Source organism: Canis lupus, chromosome 26 (assembly GCF_003254725.2).
Source record: "Canis lupus dingo isolate Sandy chromosome 26, ASM325472v2, whole genome shotgun sequence".
Lineage (NCBI taxonomy): Eukaryota > Metazoa > Chordata > Mammalia > Carnivora > Canidae > Canis > Canis lupus.
This window is the reverse complement of record NC_064268.1, coordinates 30,301,630-30,320,449: the sequence shown is the minus strand read 5'-3', so window position 1 is coordinate 30,320,449 and position 18,820 is coordinate 30,301,630. Positions and strand designations below refer to the sequence as shown.

General features: G+C 39.9%; 1 protein-coding gene and 1 pseudogene across 1 annotated transcript in view; one reads left to right on the top strand and one right to left on the bottom strand.

Annotated features, from left to right (window-relative positions):
• Positions 1-18,820, top strand: part of MAPK1 (mitogen-activated protein kinase 1) — a 118,905-nt gene that overhangs the window by 69,074 nt on the left and 31,011 nt on the right. The window contains exons 2-3 of the mRNA XM_025474946.3: positions 8,708-8,890; positions 11,061-11,250. Coding sequence (XP_025330731.1) covers positions 8,708-8,890; positions 11,061-11,250 — 373 coding nt within the window. The remainder of the gene's footprint in view (positions 1-8,707; positions 8,891-11,060; positions 11,251-18,820) is intronic.
• LOC112677030 (elongation factor 1-beta-like) lies at positions 988-1,704 on the bottom strand (annotated as a pseudogene).

Sequence of the window (18,820 nt, the reverse complement as noted above, 5' to 3'; positions counted from 1 at the left end):
TCACTGGAAGTTTGTATTTTTTTTTTAATTTTTTTTAATTTTTATTTATTTATGATAGTCACCAAGAGAGAGGGAGAGAGGCAGAGACACAGGCAGAGGGAAAAGCAGGCTCCATGCACCGGGAGCCCGACGTGGGATTCGATCCCGGGTCTCCAGGATCGCGCCCTGGGCCAAAGGCAGGCGCCAAACCGCTGCGCCACCCAGGGATCCCCTTAATTTTTATTTATCTATGATAGTCACACACAGAGAGAGAGAGAGGCAGAGACACAGGCAGAGGGAGAAGCAGGCTCCATGCACCGGGAGCCCGACGTGGGATTCGATCCCGGGTCTCCAGGATCGCGCCCTGGGCCAAAGGCAGGCACCAAACCGCTGCGCCACCCAGGGATCCCTGGAAGTTTGTATCTCTTGATCCTCTTCACCCATTTCACCCTTTCTGCAACTCTTTCCCCTCTGATAACCAGCACTCAGTATCTATGAGTCTGGATTTTGTTGTATTTTGTTGTTTAGATTGCACTTACAAGTGAAATGTGTGTATACAAATACACACACACACACACCCCAGATCATCTATCCATTCATCTGCAGACACTTAGGTTGTTTCTATATCTTCACTATCGTAAATAATGCTGCAGTGAGGGGATCCCTGGGTGGCTCAGTGGTTTCGCGCCTGCCTTTGGCCCAGGGCGCAATCCTGGCGTCCCGGGATCAAGTCCCGCGTCGGGCTCCCGGCATGGAGCCTGCTTATCCCTCTGCCTGTGTCTCTGCCTCTCTCTCTCTCTCTCCCCCTATGTCTATCATAAATAAATAAAAATAAATCTTAAAAAAAAATAATGCTGCAGTGAACAATGGGGTGCATATATTCTTTTTTTTCTTTCTTTTAAGCTTTTATTTAAGGGCAATGATCTACGATGTAGATTTTATTTTATTTTATTTTTATTTTTATTTTTCAAGATTTATTTATTTACCCAGGGATCCCCTATGATGTAGATTTTAGATCTTATTAAGAGCAGCCACGTCCATGGACTTCACATAGTCCTCAAAAGCAGTGATCCGTTCCCCCAGCATATCTGTTCCAACTTTATCATCTTCCACTACACGCTGTATTTGAAGTTTTTAATTCCATATCCCACTGGAACTAGTTTAGAAGAGCCCCAGACCAAGCCATCTGCCTGAATGCTTCGGACGCACTCCTCTAATTTTGCCATATCTGTCTCATCGTCCCAAGGTTTCACATCTAGTAATATGGAAGACTTGGCAACAAGTGCAGGTTTTTTGGCTTTCTTTGACTCATACTGTGCAAAGCGTTCCTCTCTTAGCCTCTTTACTTTTTCACTTTCCTCCTCGTCATTAGATCCGAAGAGATCAATATCATCATCATCTTTACTATCTGTAGCTCCACTTCCTGTGGTGTCTTCCACATTAGCAGGACCATACTTGCCCAAAGCTTTCTTCACTCCTGGAAGGCTGGCCTTTTCCTTCTCGTAAGACTTGATGTGATTGTACCAACGCAGGGCATGATACAAGTTGGCGAGCCGGGGACTGGAGACTGCTTCAAACACTGCCATGTCCGCTTGTGACGGCATGTACCCCTCGATGTAGCTCTTGTCCGCTAGGTAGTCCTTGAGCACCTGGAGGCCGGCGGGGCTTTTCAGGTCTCCGAAACCCATGGCGTCGGCGGCTCCAAGACCGGGCGGCAGCGAAAGAAGAGAAGAGGGTGCATATATCCTTTTGAATTCGTGTTTTAATTTTCTTTAGATAGCTACCTAGAGTGGAATTGCTAGATCGTATGGTAGTTCTATTTTTAATTTTTTGAGGAACCTTCGTACTGTTTTCCAGATGGTTGCACCTTTTTAAAATTTAAAAAAAGGGGATAACTGGATGGCTCAGCAGTTGGGCGCCTGCCTTCAGCTCAGGTCATGATCCTGGGATCTGGGATCGAGTCCCACATTGGACTCCCTGCGAGGAGCCTGCTTCTCCTTCCGCTTATGTCTCTGCCTCTCTTCTTTCAGTCTGTGTGTCTCATGAATAAATACATCTTATAAACAAACAAACAAATAAATAACAATGTAAAATTTAACATTTTAACCATTCTTAAGTATACAGTTCAGTGATGTTAAGTATATTCACATTATTGTGCAACAGATCTCAAGAACTTTTTCATCTTGCAAAACTGAAACTGTACCTTTGCACACCACCTCCTCATTTCCTCCCTCCCCCAAGCCCTTGGTAACCACTATTCTACATTCTGATTTTTATGAATTTAACAACTTTAGATACTACCTATGAGTGGAATCATACACAGTACTTTGTGGCTGGCTTATTTGTTAATGTCTTCAAAGTTTATCCATGTTATAGCATATGATAGAATTTCCTTTTTTAAGACAATAATATTTCCGTGTATGTATGTATCACATTTTCTTTATCCATTCATCCATCCGTGGACATTTATGTTGCTTCCAAATTGGCTATTATGAATAATGCTATAGTGAACATAAATGTGCCAATATATCTTCAAGATCCTATTTAGATTCTTTTGGATGTATACCCAGAGGTGAAATTGCTGGACCATATGGTAATTCTATATTTATTTATTTATTTAGAAACTTTCATACCGTTTTCCATAGTGGCTGTATCATGTTACATTACCAACAAAGTGGGGAGGTGTTTGTTTGTATATGTATTGGCAATCATGATGGGTATGAGATGATAACTTGTTGCAGTTTTTCATTCAGTCTTTCAGTCTCTTCTCTTTTCTTTTCTTTTCTTTCTTTTCTTTTTTTTCTTTTCTTTCTTTTCTTTCCCTCCCTCCCTCCCACCATTCCTTCCTTCCTTCCCTCCTTCCTTCCTTCCTTCCTTCTCATGATAGAGCCAGAGACATAGGCAGAGGGAGAAGCAGGCTCCCCACAGGAAGCCTGATGTGGGACTCGATCCTGGGACCTGGGGATCACACCCTGAGCCAAAGATAGATACTTAACTAACCCCTGAGCCACCCAGGTGTCCCTCCCTAACTTTTTAGATCCTTGTTGGCCATTTATGTATCTTGTTTGGAGAAATGTCTATTTGACGTGATATCTTGTTTCTTAGTATATGTGCTGCGGGAGTGAGCATATGTCATCTTATTTTTAATTGAACCATTCTTAAATTCCCAAGATTAAGTACTACTTGCACATAATGGATTTTTAATGTGTTGTTGAATTATACTTACTCATTTTTTGTTGATTTTCAAGCCTGTGCTTATAAAAGAGATAGGTCTTTTTGTTTGTTGTAGGGGTGTTTGCTCTTTTTGCACAAGTTCTGGGGCTTTTTTTTTTTTTTTTTTTTTTTTTTTTTTTGATAGAGCAGGAGGAGTTGCAGAGGGAAAAAGGACAAGCAGACTCTGCTGGATGCAGAGCCTGACAAGGGGCTTGATTTCACAACCCTGAGATCATGACTTGAGCCTAAATCAAGAGTCAAATGCTCAACCGACTGAGTCACCCAGGCACCCCTGGTCTTTAGTTTTGGCTTTAGTTCTTTCTCATCATCATCACTTTTTATTTATTTTTAAAGATTACTTATATTAGGGGCTCCTGGGTGGCTCAAGGGCTGAGTATCATACCTTTGGCTCAGGCCGTGGTCCCAGGGTCCCACATCAGGCTCCCTGCAGAGAGCCTGCTTCTCCCTCTGCCTGTATCTCTGCCTCTCTGTGTGTTTCTTTCATGAATAAATAAAATCTTTTTTTAAAAAAAAGATTATTTACCTTATAGAGATGAGTTAGGAAGATTTCCCTTAATGTTGAACAATTTGTTTAAATTTTGTTTTTGAAAAGAGCAAGTTTATCAGTTCAAAGAAAAAAATACGAGTATCTAAAATTAACTCATTCAAAGACTATATAATCACATACTAGATTGAGATCCTAAGCCACACCCATAAGTTGTTTACAGAGAGACCCTTAAAGCAAAAGTTGCAGCATGGTGTTAGTTGTGGGGGAAATGGAGATGAGCAAAAATCAAATTCTTAAAAGGGAAAAGTTGAAAATGCCAAAGTGATTTTATAATTTTAAAAATATTTATTTATTTATTTATTTATTCATGAGAAACACAGAGAGAGAGGCAGAGACAGAGGGAGAAGCAGGCTTCCTGCAGGAGCCCGATGTGGGACTTGATCCCAGAACTCTAGGATCACGCCCTGAGCCGAAGGCAGACGCTCAACCTCTGAGCCACCCAGGAGTCCCTAATTTTTTTTTTTTTTTTTTTTTTAGATTTTTATTTATTCATGAGAGACATAGAGGCAAAGACATAGGCAGAGGGAGAAGCAGGCTTCTCTCAGAGAGCCCGATGTGGGACTCAATCCTCCGACCAGGATCATGCTCTGAGCTGAAGGCAGATGCTCAACCTCTGAGACACCCAGGCAACCCAGTGCCAAAGTGATTTTAAAACAAAAGCTAGGGGATCCCTAGGTGGCTCAGTGGTTCAGCGCCTGCTTTTGGCCCAGGGCGCGATCCTGGAGTCCCGGGATCAAGTTCCGCATTGGGCTCCCGGCATGGAGCCTGCTTCTCCCTCTGCCTGTGTCTCTGCCTCTCTCTACCTGTGTCTATCATAAATAAATAAATCTTTAAAAAAAGATTAAAAAAATAAAACAAAAGCTAACACAAACTCCACAGTAAAAGATATAGCAAAATAAAATACATAAAACAAAACTGAGAAATCCAAGAAGAAATGAGCAAATAAAGAATTGTGGAAGAGTGTAAAACAAACTGTTTGTGATCAGTCCTATGGCAGATTGTATAAAACAATAGGAAATAACCCAACTCCATGGACAGGATCATACTTTCTTTTCAAGTAGGAGCCAACGAGGAGGATTTCATGCCTTCGCACTTAAAAGGGGGCAGTTGGTTATTTCATCACCTAAGTGTTGATACAGCTGGAGGGGTATGTTCACCATAACCCCTTCCCCCCAACAATCTTGGCTTAGAAGCAAATTTTTGGCCTTGTTTGACTACCCTGTTTTAGTAAAACTAGAAATTTAAAATGTTAATATTAAACCAGTGTATTAAACTGTGTTCTCTTTTATCGGACTCATGCTCTATGATTTTAATTGCCCCAAAAGTTTTAAATTATAAAAATATTATCAATATTGGATAAAGTTGTTTGAATGACATGTCCCTCTGCCTGCCTACCTGAAAATCAGTGGTTTTAGGCATTCATGCAGCAAACCTAAGCAAAATAAGATTTGAGTAGTGATTCTTTTACTTAAGGAAATAAATACATTTCATTTCAAAGTATTGGGGGCATCTAAGTGCAATATATTAATGGTAGTGTGGGAGAATTGAAGTCGAATAAGGTAAGGTGCCTCCTACAGTATAGTTTTGCGATGGAGACAGACAAATGTATCAGTAATACTCAAAATAAGCAAACTGACAAATACCATATAGAAGCACAAACTTGAGAATAAACTTACTTGGCTTTTTTCTATTTCTGGCACTTACTTGAGGAAACAAGAAGCAGTGTCTTATTGCCTGTCAGTGTTATTGCTTCAGTCAGTGGACCAGATACTAATTATTTTTTAAAGATTTTATTGATTTATTCATGATAGACACAGAAAGAGAGAGAGAGGCAGAGACACAGGCAGAGGAAGAAGCAAGCTCCATGCCAGGAGCCCGACATGGGACTTGATCCCGGGACTCCAGGACGGCGCCCTGGGCCAAAGGCAGGCGCTAAACCGCCGAGCCACCCAGGGATCCCCAGATACTGATATTTATTAAGATGAAAAGCTCTTATAGAAAAGATTAAATGGAATATTGATCATAAAGATAGTAGTAACATTCAAGATTAAAATTCATCACCATGGGGTGCCGGGGTGGCAGTCAGTTGAACATCCTGTTCCTGGTTTTGGTTCAGGTCATGATCCTCAGGGTCAGGAGATCAAGCCCCAAGTAAGACTCTGCACTCAGTGGGGAGTCTACTTCAAGATTCTGTCCCTCTGCCCCTCTCTGTGCTCTTTTGCTCACTTTCTCTAAAATAAATTCATCACGAAATTGAAGCATAATTATTACTGTTTCTGCTTGGAATTCTGTTAAGTCAAACCTTGAGGTCAACTTGGAAAGAACTGAGCTCTGTATAAGAGCTATGGAACTCTCTCTCTCTCTTTTTTTTAAGTTTATTTATTCTTTTTAGTGATCTCTACACCCAGTGTGGGGCTCAAATTCACGACCCCAAGATCGAGTTGCACACTTTCCCACTGAGCCAGCCAGGCACTCCTGGAACTCTTTTTGAAGAATACTTTATAGGTTTTGTTATATGATTACCCAAATACTTTGGTTAAATACTTGGGAAAAAAAAGAAAGAGCCCCTATGGAAAGCAATATGGAGATTCCTCAAAGTATTAAAAATAGAATTACCATATGATCCAGTAATTCCACTACTATTTACCCAAAGAATATTAAAACATTAATTTGAAAAGATATGGGCACCCATGTGCTTATTGGAATATTATTTATAATAGCTAACATGGAAGCAACCCAAGTGTCCACTGATAGATGAATGGGTGAAAATGTGGTGTACATATATACACACACACAGGAATATTACTCGAGTAGTCATTAAAAAAAGAATGAAATTTTGCCATTTGCCGTGACATGGATGGATCTAGAGAGTATTATGCTAAGTGAAATAGAGAAGATAAATATATGATTTCACTCATATGTGGAATTTAAGAAACAAAAGAAATTAACAAAGAAAACAGAAAAATAGACTCTTCCTCCTACCCCCTTAAATATAGAGAACAAATGTTACCACAGGGGAAATGGATGAGGGGATGGATGAAATAGGTGAAGGGGCACCTACCATGATGAGCACTGAGTAATATATAGAATTGCTGAATCACACACTTGAAACTAATATAACAGTACATTAATTATACTAGAATTAAAAAAAAAACTTTTTTCCAGAAAGGAAGGCCTAGGATGAGGCACAGAATCTAGCTTTGTTTTTTTTTTTTTTTTTTTTAAAGATTTATTGATTTATTGGAGAAAGTGCATGTGAGTGGGGGGAGGGGCGGAGGAAGAGAGAATCTTAGGTGGACAGCCTGCTGAGTGCAGAGCCCCATGCAGGGCTCAGTCCCAGGACCTCAAGATCATGACCTGAGCTGAAATGAAAGGTCAGATGCTTAACTAAGCCACCCAGGCACCCTGAAACTAGCATTTTTAACAAGAATGTCACGTGATCCTGATGCAGGGGTCTGAGGACCACAATTTGAGCAGCACTTTAGTTGAGCTGGGGGGCTCATCCATTAATGGCAACCTATCCTTGCTCTGTTGTCCCAGAGAGAGTGAGATAAAAAGAAAACTTCCTGAGAAAAGGATGTAAGCCTAAGGTACTTTTGATAAAGAGGGCCTAGGGAGATTAACTTTTTGGGTAAGTGAATTATCCTCTCTATAACTAAGGGAATCTTACCTGGACAATGTACATAAGAACACTGCTGTCCCTTACTTTTAAAACTATTGTGAAGACAAAATGCAATTATGTGTATGAAGAGGGTTTTTTTTTAATGTGTTATAATAAGTTTCAAAATTATGTAGTATTTATCAATACTATCTTAAAGTGTGATTTTTTTTCCTTATGGCTTTTGTGTTTTATGATTAAAAACCATTTCTTTAAAAAGTTTGTTTGTTTGTTTATTTATTTATTTATTGAGAGGGAGCACAAGCAGGCAGAGGGGCAGAGGGAGAGGGAGAGGGAGAAACAGAGTTACCACTGAACAGGGAGGGAGCCTGACCCGGGGCTTCATCCCAGGACTGTGGGATCATGACCTGAGCTGAAGGCAGAAGCCCAATGGACTAAGCCACCCAGGTGCCCCTAAAGACTACTTTATTTTATGTTTTTAAAAAGACTTGTTTATTCATGAGACACACACACACACACACACACACACACACACACACACAGAGGCAGAGACATAGGCAGAGAGAGAAGCAGACTCTTCACAGGAGCTGGATGTGGGACTCAATCCCGGGATCACAACCTGAGCTGAAGGCAGACCCTCAACCACTGAACCACCCCAGGCATCCCTAAAAACTACTTTAATATACATAGAACCATCATTTTTCCTCACCAAGAATAGTTTGCTTATCATTTATATGAAGGTCATTCCTGCAACTGAGTGTACATAAATTGATTACTTGGAACAGTTAAAAAAAAAAAAAGAAGAAAGAGTCATATCATTTTGCAAGTAAGACAGAGTGGATGCAAGCAATTGAGGCGTGTCCTCTGGGTCCATTTTTGTTAGGGATAAAGATGTGGTTGATGGTCTTTTGAATGTTTCTGCTGAGTCAGAGGAATCTGATACAACAATAGGAAGTTGTTTTGGAGACAGAAATGATTACTCTCAACAAAATGCAGTTGCTACTAAAAACAATGGGAAAATGTTTTATGCATGCATGTGTGGCCTAAAACCATGTTCCTGGGTTTATGACAGTGGGCATCGACATATTTACCAGGACTGGGCCCTTAGTTAAGTTTGATATTCAGTATGTGCTGCATTGTGCCAGCTGCATCTTTCCTGGCTTGAGGCTTTTTGTGGATAATATACAGGGTACCTTCATGTATATGAACTAAGTATTTACCCAGAGTGCTAAATATTTAATACGTTACTGATCTTTATTTTTCCTGCCAAGATGTTCTGAAACTATTTTAAATGCCATCTCTCCCCTCCCCTATTTTTTTTTTTTTAGCTCTGCTTATGATAATGTCAACAAAGTTCGAGTAGCCATCAAGAAAATCAGTCCTTTTGAGCACCAGACCTACTGCCAGAGAACCCTGAGGGAGATAAAAATCTTACTGCGCTTCAGACATGAGAACATCATTGGAATCAATGATATTATTCGAGCACCAACCATCGAGCAAATGAAAGATGTGTATCCTTTTCAGACAGCTGACTCCTGTGATTGGTCACCTTGTTGAGGAAATGTAACCTGAAATACTTGAACTTACCAGAGTAAAGAAAAAGTACACAAAGCACATTAAAGGGGAAATTGTAATCTGCTGGCTATTTACTAGAAGACTTGTGTGATTTTTTCTCTTTGATTTATCCGTTGTCAACTATTTTTCGTGTCTTGGCAAATCCAATATTTTCTCTGTTTTAGTAAAGATTTTAAGTGTAGTTATGGAAAATCTTAACACCGCTTCCAGTCATGTTTTTTTCCATTCAAGGTATGATTTTTTATGGTAGAAAGAGAAGGAATGAACAGTAGACTAAGAAAGAGGGTGCCCTGCATATCACCTGGTCAAATCCAGACTGTCCTGATCTTAGACGGTGTCATTTGCCTCTAGGTCTGTTTTCCCGTCTTTAGTATTAAGGCACTAGCTTTCATGACCTTTTAAAGCTGACTTAGCTCTGAAATTCTGCTTTTAACTATAAGCAACATTTAGAAATCTGGACTAAGTAGGTCCAGAGGTTGTTGCCTGGTTAAAGACTGCATTTGAAAGATAGAAGCGTTAAGTATACTGAAGAGGATCTGCCAGAAAAAAAGTTACTGTTTGGGCTAGTACAGCATTCCTACCAGTTTTCCTAGTTTGCATTCTGCGCCCCCACCCCCCAAGGACAAGCAACTCACTGTTTCCTTTCCATTTTCAAGCAGCTCTGTAATGAAGTTATTGTGTTATTTTAAGTAAAATGTCTCCTGCTGCTGCCACCTGTTGTCCTTCTTTACCTTTTACTAGGAAAATCCAGTCTCTTTGAAGATGATTAGTTTTATTTTTTAATTTTTTAAAAAAGATTGTATTTATTTATTCATGACAGACACACAGAGAGTGAGAGGCAGAGACACAGGCAGAGGGAGAAGCAGACTCCATGCAGAGAGCCCGTTGTGTGGGACTCGATGCCGGATCTCCAGGATCACACCCTAGGCTGAAGGCGGCGCTAAACCGCTGGGCCACCAGGGCTGCCCTATTTTTTAATTTTTAGAAAAGATTTTATTTATTTATTTGACAGCACAAGCATGGGGAGTGGCAGGCAGAGGGAGAGGGAGAAGCAGGCTCCCCACTGAGCAAGGAGCCCAAACCTACGTGAGGCTTGATTCCAGGGCCCCAGGATCATGACCTGAGCTAAAGGCAGACTCTTAACTGACTGAGCTAATCAGGCACCCCTCAAGATGGTAAGTTTTCAAATCATGTTTCCTCTGAATCCCAGTGTCTTATCTAGCATGAATCTGTAGGGGACATAAAATATTTTCACAGAAGTGAATATGTAAAAACACTGCTAGTGAAAGCTAGAGTTTTATAATTCAATTTCTGTAAGGAAGAAATCAACCAAAGATAAAGTTCTAGGTGGCTTAGATACATGGATATGCAAGAAAGCAAGAGGAGTAAAATGAGCTCCTGGTAGGAATGCTGTACTAGCCCAAACAGTAACTTTTTTTCTGGCAGATCCTCTTCAGTATACTTAACGCTTCTATCTTTCAAATGCAGTCTTTAACCAGGCAACAAAATGAGCATGATTTCCCAGGACTCTCTTTATTTAGGATCTTAATATTAGTTGAAGGGTCAAGCACACAGAAGGCTGAATTTAGTAGAGATGTGTTCTAGGTCCTATTTCCATTGGTTTTATGGTTGATTCTTAAGGACAAGAAGGGGGTGACTTGACAGGGGGTAAAAGAACAGTGACATTATAAGTTGTTGCTGGGCCAAAGAGAGGATGGGATGTATGATGCCTGCTGGCCACCACCCTCTTCCAGCCCTTTCCAGTAATCCTGGGAGAGGGTTTGTTGATGCTGGACAATTTGTAGGACTAGGAGATTCAGACTTGAAGATTGGCCAGTATTTCTGTAACAGCCTGTCTCAGCTCACTCTAGGCCCATTATTGGTCACATCAGTCATACATAAATGCCTGTTGTTTCACAGGACCTAAGAAGTGGTTCTCTATTTCCGATTTCTTCAGTAGATAAACCAAGTTTTCATCATTTCTCATTTTCCTTGCAGTCCTCATGATATAATAGTGGGCTGTTTGTGGAGAGGGTTCATTTTGTTTTTAGTGCTTTGCTAAGTGTAACCAGCCAGATACTTGGTTACCTTAACCTGTCTAAACAGATATATAGTACAAGACCTCATGGAAACAGATCTTTACAAGCTCTTGAAGACGCAACACCTCAGCAACGACCATATCTGCTATTTTCTTTACCAGATCCTCAGAGGGTTAAAATATATCCATTCAGCTAATGTACTGCACCGTGACCTCAAACCTTCCAACCTGCTGCTCAATACCACCTGCGATCTCAAGGTCAGCCAGGTTATTTACTCTCAGGGTGATATATATTGGAAAAACTCTTTCACTGGGGCATATTTATATTATTATATTTAAAATAAAAAAAATCACACCAAAAATACATGAAAACATTTTTATAGCTCCTCACCCCCCCACACCCACCCATCCAAGTAAAGAGTGCTATTCCTGTTCTCCATCTGATTGTTCCTTCCTCTCCAAAGGTAACCACTATAACATATTGGTATATCTTCTTTCAAAGTTTTTGCTGTGCTCTTACTTACATATGAACATTTATGCTTATATATATAAAAGCAGGATCATATGCATTATGTGTAAGTTAAAAAATCATCCATTTCATTGGTAACTTTTTTCTTCAATAAATTTTATACAAAGAACACTCAGAAAACAGAAGACTCAATGTTAATGACTTTAGTACCTGACTAAGACATTCCCAATAAATAGGGAAACCCTAGATCCTTACAGTCCTCAGAAGTCTCTTAAAAATGAGCAGCGTTGGCATATGTATATTTTTATTTTAATAGTAGCAGAGCTAAAAGAGGTGGGAAATCTCCAGATGCATTAGATAAGAGGGGATGTGGATTCAGTCTGATAAAAATGCATGTGAATCCAAGAAGACATATATAAATGGAAAGATATCCAGTGTCTGTGGATTGCAAGACTTAATACTGTTTAGAAGGCAGTGCTCTCCCATATTGAATGAGTCAGGATGATCCCTGTCAGAGCTCAAGGTGGCTTTTTTTTTCTTTTTTTTTTATTTAGTTGACAGAGCGTAAGCAGGTGGAGTGGGAGCGCGGGACACGCAGGCTCCCCATTGAGTAGGGAGCCCTATGCAAGGCTTAATCCCAGTACTCTGGATCATGACCTGAGCGGAAGGTAGACACTTAACTGCCTGAGCCACTCAGGTGCCCTCTCCAGGTAGCTTTTTTTGCAGAAATGGACAGGCTGGTCCTGAAATGCATATGGAAATTCAAGAGTCCCAAAATAGTCAAAATAATCTTTGGAAAGAAATTGGAGGGCTTATTACACTTCTTGATTTCAAAACTTACTACAAAACTATAGTAATCAAGACATTCTGATATTGCCATAAGAGTGGGGCATATAGATCAATGAAATAAAATTGTGAGTTAATAAATAAACCTGTATGTTTATGATAACTGATTTTTGGTGTGAGTGCCAAGGTCATTCTTTTCAACGAATGATCAAAGTGCTGGGACAACTGGATATATGCTCATACCATATATAAAAATTAACACAAAACAAATCAAAGACCTAAGAAAAATATTTTATAAGAGTTTATTTATTGAAAGAGACAGAATGTATATAGAGTGAGCATGAGAAGGGGCAGAAGGGGAGGGAGACAGACAAGCAGACTCCCTGCTGAGTGTAGAGCAGGAGCCAGTTACCAGCCAATCCCAGGACCTCATGACCTGAGCTAAAGTTGGATGCTTAACTGTGCCACCCAGGTGCCCCTAAATACGTAAATTTAAGAGCTAAACTAGAATAGACTTGGAAAACATAGGAGTGAATCTTAGCAATCTGTGTTAGGTGGATCCTATTAGACATGACACTGCATTAGGCAGATCCTATTAGACGTGACACCAAAAACACAAGCAACAAAAAGAAAAGAAATTGGATTTCATCTAGATTAGGAATCTGTTACAAACTAAACCATCAAGAAAGTGAAAAGAAAAAAAAAAAGTGAAAAGACAACCCACAAAATGAGAGAAAAAATATTTGTAAATCCTGTAACTGATAAGAAACATATTAGAACATATGAAAAACTCTTGAAACTCAACAACAAAAGATAAATAGCCCAGCTTAATATTGGGCAAAGGATCTGAATGGACATTTCTGTAAAGAAGTTATGCAGACAGCCAATAAATACATAAAAAAATGCTTGGTATCATAAGTCAGGGAAATGCAAGTCAAAACTACAATGAGATACCACTTTATACACACTATGATGGTATAATCAGATAATATGTATTGGTGAGGATTCCACCTCTTGGTGTATACCTAAGTAAAATGAGAATGTGTTCACATAAAAACTAGCATACAAATATCTAAAGTAGCATAACAGTCCAAAAGTGGAAACAATTTGAATGTATTTGACTATGAATAAATAAAATGTGGTAGATCCATACAATGGAATAGAAGGGAATGGATGTAACTTGCTACAATGTTACATTGTAACATTGGCAAATCTTAGAAAATTATTCTGTAAGTGAAAGAAGCCAGTCACAAAAGATTACATATTGTGTGGTTCTGTTTACATGAAGTGTCTAGAATATACAAATCTGTAGCAACAGAAAATGGATTAAAAAAAATCCTAGGGATTGTGGAGGAAATGAGGAGACTGCTAATAGATACAAGATTTCTTCTTGTGGTTACAAAAATCCTTTAAAATTAGGAGGTGGTAACAGTTGTGTACCTTGTGAGTATAACACCAAAACCATTGAATTGTATACCTTATGTGGATGAATTGTATGGTATATGTCTCAAAGTTATTTAAAAAGGACATTTAGGTATATAGCAATGATCATTTCTTGGATTGCAGTTTAACAGCCATTCCTGTGAGAAGCCCATAAAAATATACCTGGCAAGGGAGAGGGAGGAGTGTATGCCCTTGCAATCTCCAAACCAATAGGTCAGAAGTCTGATAAATGATAGATGATTGTAATAATATATACTATGACTGAGATACTGAAAAGAATAATGTACAAATGCAAAGGAGAAAGGTGGGTTAGTTCTAGCTGGGGCTTTAAGCAGCATCAGGAAGCAGGTGGTGTCCATGCTGGTCCTCTAAAGACAGGTAGGCTTTCGGTGAGGGAGTGACTGTGTTGGGCACAGGGTATCATAGTAGACAAAAGGAACAACAGAAAGAAAGGTAAGAAGTTAAAGGATTAGTGCATAAACACTGAGGCCCACTTTTTGTGGCTGCAGCTTTGGGAGTAATTGGAAGTCGTTGTCACTAAAGTTGGAGGTAGGTCATGGAGAATCTTCTGGAACTATATAAAAAAAAAACAAAACCAAAAAAAAACGGTGAGTTCTGTTTCCAGGTGGTCACTCAGCTTACTCACTATCATTTAGTGTTTAAAACAGGGTGACCAACATCCTGTGAGATGTGGTAAAAGGTAGGTATCTTCTTACATTACACACAGGTTAGACTCTGTCACCTCTTGGGATCCTACAGAGTTAGATTCATGTCTTACATGAGGGTGTAAACAGATCCTGTCCCACCAATCTGCAACTAAAAGCCAGGGAGGCACAAAACGAATATAACTGCTTGTAGGAATGGCCACACTTCATTGGCTCTTCATGATTTTCTGGAAAAATTAGGTATTTTTGTGTCTCCTAATTTTTTTCTATTTTCTCTTCTTTTTACCATAACTCTGTTATGACAGATTGCTTTTTGTTTTTAGAGAGACATTATCTTTTTTTTTTTTTTTTTTAAGATTTTATTTATTCAGAGAGAGAGAGAGAGGCAGAGACACAGGCAGAGGGAGAAGCAGGCTCCATGCAGGGAGCCTGACAAGGGACTTGATCCCAGGTCTCTGGGATCACTCCCTGGACTGAAGAAAGCGATAAACTGCTGAGCCACCCGGGCTGCCCGATTGGAGAGACATTATCAATCAGTATTTCCAGTATGTAATATTTTGGGGGAAAGTTGACTCTTAACTTTTGTTTGAAAATGCTCATCCTTAAGAAGAAAACAAATAGAACCAGGCTACTTTGTTGTCTATTCTCTGTTTCTGGGCTTGTCTTTACCTAGGGCCATTTTATTCTTACTCACCAAAATTTACACCCACGTTGATATTTGATATATCTGTGTTGTTGGCCATCTGCACAATCCAAGTATTGTTTTCAAAACTCAGTATAACAGACTCAGAAACACAATAGGATAATTTAGATATTTACAGCAGTACAATTCACCCACATTTTGAAATATACATATGGGGCATGCTTCATTCAATGGGCATATAAATATTGAGAGAATCTCATTGTAAAGATGAGTATGGTATGTCATCCCTGATTTGTCATGGTGAACATGTCCGAAAGGCAGGTCAGGGTATAGTGGCAGTTCAGGTGTATATATGATGGTTGAGAGAGCACCAGTGGGGAAAAGGGTCTTTCCCTGCTTGCCCTCTGAAGTCACTGTATATCTATCACGTCTTCACTGCTTGGGGGTGACCATGATACCTGTACCACAGGCCTTTGTGCCTGGAAAATTGTAGCCTGTGATCTTACCTCTTATTATTTAGGGTTTTTTTGAATTTTCAAGTAGACAGTCCTGTCATTTCTTTCTTTTTCCATTGGCTTCTGTGTTACTGAACTATTTCTTAGTCTTGAGCCCTTGGGATATCAGCTGTTATTAGTATTTTAAACTGTTAACTTTTTGACTCTCATACTAGTCAGGGTCAGCACCAGTAAGATTTCTCTCGTTTCATTAAACATGCTTTGCACTTGTTATCTGAAGCTCTGAGACAAGTAGATGTTGACCTCTTAGAACCCTTCTGGGAGCTGAGCCCCTCTTGGAGACTCCCATTTTATTTCTCAGGGCCATAGAAACACAAGAGTTACAGATCCTATTTGGAGATTCTGCTAGCATATTTCTAGTGGAACTAGTGGAACTACCAGGGAAATGAGGTCTCTAGCAGTTTGTGTCCTTAATGTTTGCTAGACAGCCCACAGAAATCCCAGTTGGAGTCCCAAGGGTGCTAGGATCACAGTGGTTATGGTTTTCAGTGTGCCTGGGAAAGAAGACTGGAAAATGGGAAATGAAACCAGTCTTTGGGGTTTCCTTTGTTTAATGAAAATCTGAGTTTACACAGGCTGTAAAATAGCCAGGTAGGAGTGCTGGAGGTCATTTTATGTTTCTTGTACCATATCCTGCTTGTCCACAATGGACAATGCCATAAAAGTTTAGCTAGCCTTCAGTGTTGTAATGTTACTGTTTTGTATGTTTTTAATCATAGGAGCTTTTCATTGATAACCGTGAATAGAGTGGTAAAATCTTTTAGAAGTCAGAACTCTACATCTCCCTCTTTATTTTTAAAATTGTAACCAATGACTTTTTGAGAACCTGCTGGTTCTATGTCCTTTGCTAGATGTGGTAGATACAAATATAAAACATGGTACACCAACTCAGTATTTTGAAAATTGATCACTATAAAAGAAAGGGATGAAATGTCTTTCCTATCTTTCCATTAGGATTTGTGCATCAGGATAAACAGCTCCAGTTGATGAACAATGGCTCTTAATCTTTTTAGAATGCCAGCTAATAAATGCGAACAAATAATAAAACTAGAAAAAACCACCATTTGCAACTTCAATGAAATATGTGGTTTACAGCATAGAATCCACGGATCCTCTGCTCTCTTCACTCAGACTCTCAGACCCTAGGTGGGCTGCCACTGCCTCCCCATGAATTTTCGCTTCACCTCACACATAGACTACGTCTACGTCCTGCTCTGGAGCTCCCTCTTACCTCCACTTGGGTGTCTCATACCCCCATGGGCTGCTGCAGTTCTCCCAATCCCACAGAGATCCTTATGTCATATGATCTCCCTCTTAAGGGCCTTTTTTTGTTTGTTTTTTGTTTTTTCTTCTTAAGGGCCTTTGGACTAGATTTCTCATAGGGAGGGGAAGAGGAAGAGCAATTTCACATTTAGTTTTAATCTTAAGGAAATAGATGTATTGCAGAATTCAGTATGATAGGTTATGTCATCTTTCCTAGCAAAGGAAAACTAGGAATTCCAGTTTTTAATTTTTCCTTCCTCAGTATTGCCACTTTTGAAAGCTGTAATTTTACTAACGATTTTTTTAAAATTTTTATTTATTTATGATAGTCACAGAGAGAGTGAGAGAGAGAGAGAGGCAGAGACACAGGCAGAGGGAGAAGCAGGCTCCATGCACCGGGAGCCCGACGTGGGATTCGATCCCGGGTCTCCAGGATCACGCCCTGGGCCAAAGGCAGGCGCCAAACCGCTGCGCCACCCAGGGATCCCCGATTTTTTTTTTTTTTAACGATTATTTAAAGTAAGGTTTTAATCCCGGTAATTCTATACTCTGATTTTTTTTTTTTTTTTGGAGATTTTATTTATTCATGAGAGAGACACAGAGAGAGGCAGAGACATAGAGAGAGAAGCAGGCTCCTTGTGACTCAATCCCAGGACCCTAGGATCATGTCCCGAGCCGAAGGCAGATGCTCAACCACTGAGCCACTCAGGTGTCCTTCACTTTTATTTTTTAAGATTATCAATAATTTAAAAAAAAAGATTATCAATAATTCAGATATTGTAAAAAGTGGTCAGTACCAGGGTCTGTGCCAATTAATCCACCCCAGTTGTGCTTCCTATAAACATGTAAAGTAAGGCATTTGTTCACCAAACGTCAAGTGCCCACCATGTGTGTCACACATAGGAATAACAAGTCAATCAAGTGTTGCCTTTTTTAGGGACTTGATACTCTTTTAGCTGGGGAGATGGGCATATGGACAGCTAACTATCATGGATTGTGGGATGTACTTTAATAAGCGTCTAACAAAGTATTAGAGGAGTTTAGAAAAGTAAGCAATCAGGCAGCCCTGGTGGCGCAGCGGTTTGGCGCCGCCTGCAGCCTGGCTGTGATCCTGGAGACCGTGGATTGAGTCCCACGTCGGGCTTCCTGTAGGGAGCCTGCTTCTCCCTCTGCCTGTGTCTCTGAATAAATAAACAAAATCTTTAAATTAAAGAAAAGAAAGAAAAGTGAGCAACCAGTTCTTGGGGGATATTGTTGATTGCTGGGATACCTCTCAGAAGGGGTAACTTTCAAGCTGGGTTTAGGGTAAAGGAATGGTATGGCTAGGGCACTCAGTGGAGAGGTCATTGTATAGTTAGGTTATAAAAGCAGGTGTAGTCTGGAGTCAGTAAGAATAGATGTGGGCAGAGAAGGTAGTGGGAGACATGAGATCGGGAAGGTAGCTTGGTGGCAGCATGTGGTCTTGAAGGACACTGAGCCACCCAGGCGTCCCTCCAGATATTTATTGAAAAAAAAAAAATTAGCCTGGGTGGCTCAGCGGTTTAGCACCGCCTTCAGTTCAGGGCATGATCCTGGAGACCCAGGATCGAGTCCCACATCAGGCTCTCTGCATGGAGCCCTGCTTCTCGCTCTGCCTATGTCTCTGTCTTTCTCTCTGTGTGTGTCTCTCTACGAATAAATAAATAAAATCTTTTTTTAAAAAATCTACATTTGAGCAGACTTACATAGTTTAAACCCATGTTCTTCAAGAGTCAACTGTGTATTATATTTAAATTTTATATGTGTTGGAGTAGCACCAAAGTATGGATAGCCAGCAGGCACTTCTATGAGTCAGCAAAAATTAGAGTCTGGATATTTACCTTAAAAAATTTCATCTTTAGTATATGAAACCTCTTCTAAGGCTTTGGGAATAGATTGCATGGAAGGGAAGGAAGTGGGAAGAATCTTTGGAGGTACCTGCATTTATGAATCTGGTGGAAGGAGGACAGGAAGTAAGTCTGAGGTACTAATTTCATTACAGTCTCTGAGGTGTCCCTTTTTTTTT